This window comes from Thunnus maccoyii, chromosome 15 (assembly GCF_910596095.1).
Source record: "Thunnus maccoyii chromosome 15, fThuMac1.1, whole genome shotgun sequence".
NCBI classification, from domain to species: Eukaryota; Metazoa; Chordata; class Actinopteri; order Scombriformes; family Scombridae; genus Thunnus; species Thunnus maccoyii.
This window is the reverse complement of record NC_056547.1, coordinates 8363327-8374866: the sequence shown is the minus strand read 5'-3', so window position 1 is coordinate 8374866 and position 11540 is coordinate 8363327. Positions and strand designations below refer to the sequence as shown.

General features: G+C 38.2%; 1 protein-coding gene across 2 annotated transcripts; it reads left to right on the top strand.

Annotated features, from left to right (window-relative positions):
- The first annotated feature begins 591 nt into the window (after nt 1-591).
- On the top strand, nt 592-10912 carry pithd1 (PITH (C-terminal proteasome-interacting domain of thioredoxin-like) domain containing 1). Of its 2 annotated transcripts, XM_042435048.1 has the most exons (7): nt 592-725; nt 1341-1605; nt 2719-2762; nt 5883-5960; nt 7069-7173; nt 8373-8481; nt 10416-10912. In XM_042435048.1, exons 2-7 carry the CDS (start codon nt 1414-1416, stop codon nt 10515-10517), a joined length of 630 nt encoding a protein of 209 aa, XP_042290982.1. In that variant the 5' UTR covers nt 592-725; nt 1341-1413; the 3' UTR covers nt 10518-10912. The 2 variants fall into 2 exon arrangements, with proteins under 2 accessions (XP_042290982.1, XP_042290981.1); XM_042435047.1 differs by lacking the exon at nt 592-725 and having other exon boundaries at nt 1264-1605.
- Nucleotides 10913-11540: the final 628 nt, after the last annotated feature.

Sequence of the window (11540 nt, the reverse complement as noted above, 5' to 3'; positions counted from 1 at the left end):
AAATATATGAAAGTGACCAGTGCAGGGATTAAAACAGGGATGTGAAATGTCCAGTTTAGTAATTGAACAGTTATTTAGTAGATTAACAGCTTCTGTGTCTGCTGGTGGAGGTTTTTATGGATTCTTTCAGACGAAACAACAGCCAAAAGTAATACTACTTGAATAAATGATAATATATGTTGTACTTTTTGGTAAATATCAGCTTTTTGTCCTAAAAAACACAAATTAAACAAGTGACAAATTCTGAAACGTGAAGCCAATGCGGAAGTGATTTAAACATGAATTCTCTCTATTGGCCAGCAGAGGGCGACTCCTCTGGCTCCAAAACGAGGTCTGATTGTATGGAAGTCAATGAGAAAATGACCCAATTTCTCACTTGATTTATTACCTCTGTAAACAGTTTACTAATGAGTTTATGGTTTTAATCGCTAGTTTAAAGCCTTATTTAGTACAGCATGATGTTCATTTAGTAAATTATGGTTCCATTTAGAATAAAATAGACGATAAAGCAGTGTATGCGTCAGGGCGTAACTATAATATGATTGACAAATCGTTACCGCGGCAACAACGATGGTTACGTACATTACGTATCGTAATCCCAGATTAGAATAGGAGTGTAGGCGTCGTCGTCGTTTTTTTATTGTGTCTTCAGTTCATGCAAATTAATTGTAACATTTGGTCGCCTAAAAAAGTCTTGAGGAGGAGTCGGATATTGGGTTTTTCCGGTAAGTACATTTTATTCTGCCCGGTTTTCACTAGCCAAAATTAGCATTAGCATTGTCACAGCTAACAATAGACTGTAACCGATATATATTTCCTAGGATGGCGAAGTCATGACCCGCCCTACTCTGCCTCTGATTTGCTTACCCTGATATTCTTACCCTAACCCTAACCAATCTCAATCCTCATGCAGAAACCTAACCAATCCAACCAACGAAGGCAAGGAGTACTAGCCAGCCAGAGGCAGAGTAGGGCGGGTCATGACTTCACCATCCTAAGAATTATTTTTTCTGTCAGACTGCAAATGCACCGTGCAACCCAAACTAGCAGCTAGTGGGTGTCGTTAGGGTCACATCCACGGTGGAAACTCAGATCGTGTAGTAACACACACGTCCAAATATATCACTTTTGGCTCCAAAAATCAAAGATGGCTACGGTCAAGGTGGCGAATTCGAGGCTTCGAAACGGGAGTCCAATGGGTGACATCACGTTCAAAATTTTTTTTACAGTCTAACGGCTTTATTTTGAAAATCTCGAACCGGAAGTGCTTGTCTCGGTTCGGGTCTCTTGACGCAGCGAATTGAAAGTTGCTGATCTCATTTCACTTCATGAAAACACAGAAGACAGAGCGGTGGTTTCCAGCCTCACTCCTCCGGGCTGTCTGTAACGGAAAGCAGCGTCTTTAGCTCCACGATGTCCGGGCACGGTCACGGTCACGGGCACGGTTGCGGCTGCGCGGGGGAGCACGAGCCCGCGGAGAGGGGCCTGGAGTACGGTCTGTACCGGCGGATCGACCTGGAGAAGCTGCAGTGTCTGAACGAGAGCAGGGACGGAGACGGAAAGCTGGTGTTCAAACCGTGGGAGGAGCGGAACCAGCGGGACAAGGTAACGGCCGTCCACAGCCTCTCCCCCGGTCTGTTATCCTGCGTGTGTTCCCGGTGAAACACAGACTCACTCCCGCGGCTCCTGGCTGCATGTGACCCGGGTGAGAGTGTAGGTCTGCGGGGAGTGTCTCTGCATGCGGAGCCTCACTGCGCAGTTACAAAAACAAACAACAACTACAAAACAACTATAAGACTGTATCAGCAGTTTGAATCTTCTCTAAATGAACTCTTAGTCTAATCTCTGACCTGTAACGTTAATTTATTTTACTAATTTGGGGTAATATGGTTAAAATCGTTATCATAATGTTGATAGTTTTATTTTCGAATACCGATTTATAGCACGATATGCTACAAAATGAAGTGATTAAACTGATATTTAAAGTAGACCTGCAGCCATTAGTCACCTAATTGAATAGTTGCCAACTATTAAATTAATCGCCAACTATTTTGATAATCAATTAATCATTTTGAGTCATTTTCTAAGCAGAAAATTGCTAAATTCTCTGATTCCAGCTTCCAAAATATGGAATATCTTTGGGTTTTGGGTTGTGGACTGTTGGTCAGGACAAAAAAAAAGACATTTGAAGACGTCATTTTGGGCTTTGGGAAACAGTGATCAACATTTTCTGACATTTAATAGACTAAACAACTAACCAATTAACTAAACAAAACTTAGACATTTTCAGTTTTTGTTGACATTGTCAGAAAGGTGATGATTCTCCTTCATGTTTATTATTGAGGTCATAGTGGGTGGTGGTGGTGGTGTATTGGAGTGCATTATATTGAAATGTGTTCCTAATATTTTGTCCACCCCAGTAACATAAATGTTTATGCCATAGTCATGTAATAAATATACCTGCATTGGATTATATCTACAAAAACTTTATCAGACATAAAAAGCTTTTTAGACTCTACTGTAACAGGTAAGTGGCCGACATGACAAAGCTTAAAATTGATATCCTGCTCGTACGTTGGTCAACTGTTCAAGCAAAAAATCAAATAATACTCAGTAGACATGATCAAACATACGAAAGATGAAACAGTAGCAAAAACAGTTACGAGAATTACAAAAAATAATGCATGTAAGAATTAACACGTTTGTCTTTCTTCTTAGTTTGTCGAGAGCGACGCAGATGAAGAGCTGCTGTTCAACATCCCGTGAGTCCTAAAATTACACATCATCATCATCATCATCATCATCAGTAGCCTCATCTTTTATCTTTTCGCTTGCATGAACACAGAATATTTAATGTTTTGCTTCGTGTACGCACACTGATTTTAAAGTATAAAAAGGTGAAGATACTTTGAGCACAGCAGTGCTTCTCTCCTGGGTGCCAGCTGGTGCAGTATTCCAGCTGCAGCAGGATACTAGAGATGACACTTTTTTTTATTAACAGATTATGTTAAAAACAAAAAGCGGCAAACTACATGTTTCACATGTTGCTTCGTCAGATTTGCTCTGTGCTTGATTGCCATCAGGTGCTGATTAGAGGAGAATACAAACAGGTTCACATTCACCAATACAAATGCACTTCTAGAAGTCAACAATAGGGGATAGCAAATATAATTCTACTGTACAAAATTAGATATAAATATAGCCGCAAGCAGCAATTCGCAGGTTCAAACCTTTTTGCACTCAACAGAAGGAAACAGCTCAATTGTCCAAAATTAAAGCCGCGAGCAGCAAACAATCGGGTTTCAGGATTCACAAAGGTGAGCAAAGTCAGTTCAGCTACTTTAATTCTGTTTTAAAGGAGTGACACCAATCACACACTTGTTTCATCATCACAAAGCCTGCAGTATTTCAGTATTTGTGCACTCGAAGTTCATTTGTCCCTCCGTCATCGGATTTGAATAAAACTCGGCATGTAAGTTCAAGAGACAATGCAGGACATCTCCAGTGAGTTTAATCAGGATTGCTCAAAGGCATCTTGAGTTATGGGCAAATATTTGATAGGCCACGCCCACTTGCACCAATCAATATTGCGCTTCAGATTTTGGTTAATTCTTGCCCCCGGAGCATGCACACCAGTTTTCATGAAACTCTGTCCACCAGGTTTTCAGATACATGTTCAGGGGTTTGAACCCTAAATATTATAAGTCAGAGTACAAAATACATAGTCTGGCTATTCCACCTCCAGTACTACAGAGGATGAGTTGATCCAGAATGCAGACATTTCCATAAGATAAATATAGAGCACATGAATTTCCTCATAACAAGATACATATTAGAAGAAAGGGTACTATACATAATACATAATACATTCCACCATGATACATTACAAAAGTCGGAGGAGTTATTACAGAGTAGATATTAAATCAACCTGTCTTAATAAGGGAGAGGAAGGAAAGGGGGTTTGTGCCAGGAGGAGTTTAGTAGCTCAACTTTACCTACATACCAGGTTACCTGTAGGCACAAAAGAACAATGTAGGTTAGATATACATGCACAAGTTACAAACATGGACTCAGGTCTAATGCTTCATTCAACCCATGTGGCTCCAAGGAGTTGAGAACATATATCAAATATGTTTCCCCTTTCAATAACTGATCTATGATATTGCCACCTCTAGTGTTAGGAGTGACTCGCTCAATCCCTGTGAATTTAAAGGAGGCAGCAGAGCGGTGTCTTTCCTTGTAGTGCTTCACAACAGCATAATCCATGTTTTCATTTCTTATAGCTGCTTTATGTTCAGCTGTTCTCAACTTCAGATTACGCTTAGTTTGGCTTACATGTATAAAACATGGACACTTCAGCATATAGATGACGTGTAGACAGACAATTAACAAACTCTTTCTACCTCTGTGAGGGTGGCGTCATAAGTGTGAACATCTACCACATCTATAGTTTCCATATATCTCCTCATAGGTTCTCTATACCAGTGGTTCTCAAACTTTTTCACATCAAGGACCCCCAAACTGGCACAAATTAGACCACAGATCCCCATCTGATAAGATTTTTGCTTTTAGATGTTTTATTACAGAGAATGTATGAAACACATGACCAAAGTAGTCACACATTATGTCATTGTGTTACTTATGGATGAAATTATAGTGAAAATAAATTATTCCTCTTTTTGGTGGGGATACCCTGGAACCACCTCAAAGAACCCTGGGGATCCCCAGAGCCCATTTTGAGAACAATTATGTTGTAAATGTATTATGTATTTTGTATAGTATCCTCTTTCTCCTAATATATATTTTTCTACTTTTTTCTACTATTTTCAGATGCATACGGTAGAATGCATCTTATGAGGAAATTCATGTAGTTTGTACTCTGCGATATTTATCTTATGAAAATGTCTGCATTCTGGATCTCCTCATCCTCTGTAGTACTAGAGTAGCCAGACAATGTATTTAGTACTCGGACATTAATTGTATCTCATTATCTTATGGAAAAGGATATGTAATATTTATATCTAATTTAATCTGCCTCCATCGAACTGAGACATGTACTGTTCTCTCTAAATGCACTTTAATGCACTGTGCTGCTAATTGCTCGTTCTTTTTTTGTTTTTTTTTCTCTTGGGATTTTTATGTTTTTATCATTTTTTTAAAGGGAATTTTTAGATATACAGTATATCTTTATCCTTTCTGTTGTTGCCCTGCTGGGAAGAACAGCATTTCGGGGTTTTTTTGTGTGTATGCAAATACACAAGAAAATGACAAACTAAATCTTGAAATCTAATTTTATATGGTAGAATTATATTTGCTATTTCCTGTTATTGTTGACTTTTTGAAGTGCATTTGTATCTGGGAATGTGAACCTGTTGTATTCTCGGCTAAACAGCACCTGATTATTTAAAGACACCTGATGGCGATCGAACACAGTGTGAATCTGATGAAGCAACATGTGAAACTTGTAGTTCGCTCCTTTTTATTTTTAATGTTATGTGTTAGTAAAAAAAGTGTGAATCCTAGCATCCTGGTGTGCTGGAATATTGATTTATTTTTTGTTGGTTTACAGTTTAAAGTATAACTGTAGATGGCAACGCACAGTAAATCAGCGATACCTTGTATTTTACTACAAAATGTTGTTGTTAAGGTACTAATAACACTGAGATCAGCTCTTTGAGTTTGTCTTTAATTACAGATTAAAGTGATTCTGGTTCTAATTTCACTTTTAGTTTTCACATCTCACCATTCGTCTCTCGTGACGGCTTCTGCTTACTTTCCTTTCGCAGCGTCTTATTTTTTTGTCCTGTTGGCGTCTCCTCTCTGTGATTTCGCCCCGTTTTGTCCAAGATAGTAGCAAAAAAACTCTGTGTCATCTCTTTCAGTTTTACAGGCAGTGTGAAGCTGAAAGGCGTCATCATCTCCGGAGAAGACGACGAATCTCATCCAGCCGAGATACGACTGTGAGTGTCTGATGCCGCTTCTTTGATCAGGGGTCAGAGAGGTCATGCAGAGTAAACATCCCCAAAGTTGTTTTACACAACCATATGTGAAAATCTTGCTCCTATAAATTAATTGTCTCCATCGAACCTTATCATGTCACCTGATCATCTCTAGACTTTAAGGTTTTAACATTTAGGAAGGTAACAAGTCAAAATCACTGTGTGACTTTTATCTCAGATCAAAGTGTTGTGAGAGAAATGTGTTTAAATCAAATCTTTATCGTCATATGTTACAGAGAACAGTCAGTTGCACAGTACTTTGCGCTCCCTTCTGGTCACCATAGATAATTAAACAGAGTTGAAAATTAAATATAAAACTATGAAAATTTAAACTATGAGCACAATATATAAAAAACTTTACAATATAAAAATAGAAAATTAGACACAAAGGAAAAAGAACACTTGGATAGCACATTGGTGTGTATATCTGTGCTACGTCCCATTTTTTTTAAAAATAAAAAGCTAGTAGAGGCTAACGTAGCCTCGAGCAGAGATGAAGAGCGGGCTCCAGAGGTCTGTAACCTTTCTTCTCTCTAACTCCACGTCCACTCTTTTTTTTTTTTTTTCCTTTTTCAAACTTTTTCAGCTCCGACCGACACTGACTCAAGTGACATCACATGAAGCAATTTATCAGACTTCCTGCAGCTCTCTCTGGAGCCATAAAAGGCTTTATACTACTTTTTCACATATGCAGTAGTATTCCCCAAGACCTGTAAACAGATTTTGATGTGTAATATCAGTGAAGTTCCCCTTTGTCATCCTGTTTGTCCGTTCTGTAATTTAACTTTCTTTGTCTGTTCTGTACACATCACATCTGTCTGTCTTAGAAGAGAAATCGAATGGAGAATCGAGGGTCTAAGGATTAGAGGATGTTGTATTGCTGTACAGATTGTAAAGACCCCCATGGAGAATTCACAAGTTGTGATATTGGGCTACATAAGTAAAAATTGACTTGACTTTAAAGTACTGTGTGCGTGTTCGGGATTGCAGTACTCCCACCCTCTCCCTCTCTAGAGAGAAGTAATTTCATGAATTTAACCTTCTCTTGTTGTATTTTTTTTTTTTCTAGGTACAAGAACATCCCTCAGATGTCCTTCGACGACACCGGCAGAGAACCTGAACAAGCCTTCAGACTCAACAGAGACCCTGCCGCTGAGCTGGAGTACCCGACCAAGTGAGAGCACAAGCAGGAATACTTTTTAATTTCAGTGTGATTCAGTCCCTGCGGCTGCCGGGCTGATGCTGAAAGCCGCAACCAGCTCACTGCTGACCACCCTTACACTAGGAAGATGAAGACGTTTAGGATGACAGACAGACATTTAATACATTTTATTAATTAATCGCACAAGTGTTGCACAGTTATTTATTTCAAAATTTAATAAGAGGATAAACCCCTTGAGATGCACCATCTTGTTTTCAAGAAGGTCCTCAGGCACAAAACATGAAAGTTAACAAATATTTAAACAATAAACAAACAATTAATACATAATAATAATGATAATAGACTAAACAATCCAACGACACAAAACCATCAGCATGGACATACACATAAGGGCTCTCCCACCATCCCAAACACCCAGTATTAGTTATTAACTCAGATATTAGATATTAAATCTACCTGTCTTAATACCTAGTCTACTTATAAACTAAAATTGAAGGTACATAATCAATCAAAAACAAGAACAAATAGATTTAAGGTAAACAAGCAAAGAAGTCTTGAAGTCATGGAAAGAAGTCATCGATCTGAGTGGTGTGTGATGGTGCTTTAAACTTAAAAACACACCTCCCGGTTCCTTTAAAGATTGTAGGCATTATAAAAAGGTTGTTGAGTGTGTCTGAGTGAATATGATGATCTGAATGGAACTGAAAGCTGCTTTAAGTATAAATGAAAGTTAAAGTAACCGCATTTGAAAACAAAGAGCAGCCGATGAAAACGTCTCCTCGAGTGAAGTGGCAGCCAGTTAAGTGTGTCGTACAGACAGATGTTCCCGGTGAAAAATTTAAGTTTTCTCACTTAACTGTCGGATCCTGCAAAGTCGTTTTTGGAGGGTTTTAAATTCGCCCGCACAAGAGATGTAGAACTGATAGTCAGGATCATTTTCAGAGGCGGGACGAAATATAATCTGGTCAAAGAAGCGTTTAAAAGACTAATGAAACCAAGCATGTGTTTCTCTTTCTGTTGGAGTAATATTTACATACACACACGCGCCATGACTCAGTGTCAACATGTTTGCAACTTCTTAACAGCCTTCCAACTCAGTGTGATGACTCCATCCTGGTTCAGTTTTTCAGAATACACAGTTTTTCTCATATACAGACTGTTTCTTATCGCATCTTTTCCTGAAGTGTCTCTTGTTCTTTCATGATTTCCAGGATCGCTCGTTTCTCCAATGTTCAGCACCTCTCCATCCACGTCTCCAAGAACTTCGGAGCAGAGAGCACCCGGGTCTACTACATCGGCCTCAGAGGAGAATACTCAGAGGTCAGTCTGAACTTGAAACGTCACCAGTGTGCTGAAGCGACTTTTATTTTCTTGGTCTGATCATTTGAAACGTGAGAATTTGTAACATTACTAAAAATCTATCACGTATGTTGTGTACGTGTGCGGACTTTGTTATCTTGACCAGTATATTGTCCACATATTGTCCTCGGTGCGACGGGGCAAACGAGTGTTTCCAGGATTCATGGTTGATTCGCTGTGTGCGTCAGATTATTATATTGAAGAGAAACATTATTTTGTTGCGTCTTTTATCCCGAAGGCAGAAGAATCTTCCCCCAAAATATTGTTGTATCTCTCTGGTGTCTCCCTTTCATCTTCAAAACAGTCTCTGCGTGTTTGTCAGCCAGTGCGATGCTGATATCCATTTCTTTAAGTGAAAGAATCAAAACATGACATTTTTTACAGTATTCTGAAATAGTTGCATCATGCCGCATCGTCCCGTAGCTCAGAGTTGCTGAGATTGTGTGTGTTTTACGCCGGCGGCCACACAGCCGTGCGGCTTTTTAAAATCCTTCATGACTGATCATCTGCTTCAGAGGATCAGTTTGTTCCATATTCGCTCCAATTCTAGATTTTAATTTTCACAATTTTCCAAGCTGTATTTAAGGACTTTGAATCGTTTTATCTCTCAGAAGCTTGATGCCCGAGGTTTTCTCTTCAGCATCAGTAAAAACTGTTTTATTTGATATGGTTTACATCAGCCCAAGACTGGATGGAGTATTTGGGTTTCCCAAGATGGGGAGGTGTAGAGTCATTGCTTTGGGATTATGCATGACCACGGGGCAAAACATTTAAGCAGAGTAAAAGTTAAATTAATCTATAAATGAATGAATAAACAAAGCTGCTCTGATGCTATAAAATTAAGATTTTAAAAGTTTTTGTACACACCTTCCCATTCCCTCAGATGAGAAAGTGTGTCCAAATGTTTGACTGGCACTATAGATATTTAAAGTACACAATGGACAGATTTTAGACAGTGAAGAAAAGACAAACAAGTGATAATCAAATTCCATATGTTGCATATATCACTGTTTAATATAGTGGGACAGCCTTGTGACCTGTTTTGTCTTAAAAACTCTGACAGTTTTGCCAAACTTTTTGTTTTTCATTTACAAAACTTTAAACTTATGAGAAACTTGTGCAAAGAAATATGCAGTTAATGTTCTTGATAATGTTATTTAAATAAAGTTCTACTTGGCTCATTTTATGATGAGTTATTGTCACTAGTTGATAAAAATCAAAATCGATTTACTCGTCTGGGAGAAGCATGAAAGACAAAAAGTTTGTGACGTACTGCTCCAAGGCAATTAAAATGACAAAACATTAAAAGTTATATAGAACATATTTTGTACATCCTGCTATATTCTTAAATGTTTCCTCCATGAGCTCAAACAATATGATCTAAAGCTGAGAAAACTATATTGACATTGAATTAATTGTTTAATTTTTTAAGTAACATGCTGAACATATTGTGGTTTCAGCTTCTCCATTGTGAGGATTTGCTGCTTTTCTTTGTCTTATGTGATACTCAATTGAATATATTTGGGTTTTGGATTATTGGTCCAACAAAACATGCAATTTGAAATTTACCACTTTGAGCTCTGGGAAATATGATTGTCAAAAATTGTTGAATTATTTCTTTTTTATTTTTATGTAAATTTTAGTGCGAATTACCATTTGTTGTAGCCTGAGTACAGTCAACTTTATAGTAGTGCTTCCAGTCCTCTTTTGTGCTTCATTTATAAAGATAACATGGGAACAAATACACTAAATTTTAAATTAAAATTCATGACTTTCTTTGAGTGTAGAGCAGCTCTGCCTCTCTGTGAATGTCCTCGATTTTAACCACAAACACTAAATCGATTAACGTTTGTCCTTGCTGGAAGTCAACCTGTCTTTCTCTCTGCCTTTTCAAGGCTCACAGACATGAAGTGACGATCTGTAACTACGAGGCGTCAGCGAACCCTGCAGATCACAAGGTGGAGAGCATCATCCCGCAAACCAACTTCATTTCCTGAAAGCTTCAGAGAGACGGGAGGAAGAGGAGGAGGAGAGGTTTCAGTGGCGTCTGCTGACTGTCATTGACACAGGTCCAAAAAGTCAAAGATGAGTTCAACGCTGCGTATTGGCAGGTTGGTCGAGCTCGACCGGGACTGAGCACTGAAATCTGAAGACCAGAGAGCTTCAGATGTGTCTGGAAGTGCCAAGTTGTCGCTGTTTTTCTGTGGCAATAAAGAGTGAAGGCTTGAAGAATGTCGGCAAAAAGCTTAATAAATGCATGAAACATTTGACACTCAGATTAAGTCTGTTGTTATCAGTATAACCTGTATACTCTGATTCATGTCAAAAGATATCCACCTCTGCAATAAAGTGACAGCTAAAATAAAACACTGATAGCTGAAAATGAAACTAAGCAATTGTACTTTTTGATTAATTTAACTCAAGACTTTGGTTGTCATGTTTAAACTCTGGATGCATAATCAGCTTCATGTAAAACATGTAAAGCAGTGAAACAAATAGCAGCTCATGGGCCAAAATATGCATGAATATAACTTTGTTACATCGAATACTGTCCTTATATGAACAGGGCATTAAAACCATGGTTGCACCGTGCTATTTGAACAGTGCACGGTGCTGAAATTAAGTCTAATGAACCTGCCAAAATTGAGTTTTACTGTTTTAATTCCACAGTTTAAGATCATTCAATCAAAACAGATTTGTTTTACAAACACAAATAGGTGCTAATCTGAAGAAAATGCTGTGTTTATACCTAACAGTACTTTCAATCAACCATAAATGAAGCAGGCCACTTTATCATGTGGATAACCAGTCAAGTACGTCTGTGGTTTTTAGCCAAATGAGTTTTAAAATAAGCGGTAACTCTGTTAGCTTTCACTTACTAATGTGAAAAACCACATTTGCCCTCAGATACAATCCTAAACAGCATTATAAATCAATTTGATTCTTCAATTAATTAAAATAAATAAAACATAAAGGCCTGTGTTTCCACTGCACTGGTTAACAGCCTCAAATAAATTATT

Bases quoted from the DNA above. Each gene is read 5' to 3' on its own strand.
- pithd1 (XM_042435048.1), top strand. From the start codon at position 1,414: ATGTCCGGGCACGGTCACGGTCACGGGCACGGTTGCGGCTGCGCGGGG. The intron at 1,606-2,718 runs GTAACGGCCGTC...CTTTCTTCTTAG, and splicing joins AGCGGAACCAGCGGGACAAG to TTTGTCGAGAGCGACGCAGA. The intron at 7,174-8,372 runs GTGAGAGCACAA...CATGATTTCCAG, and splicing joins GAGCTGGAGTACCCGACCAA to GATCGCTCGTTTCTCCAATG.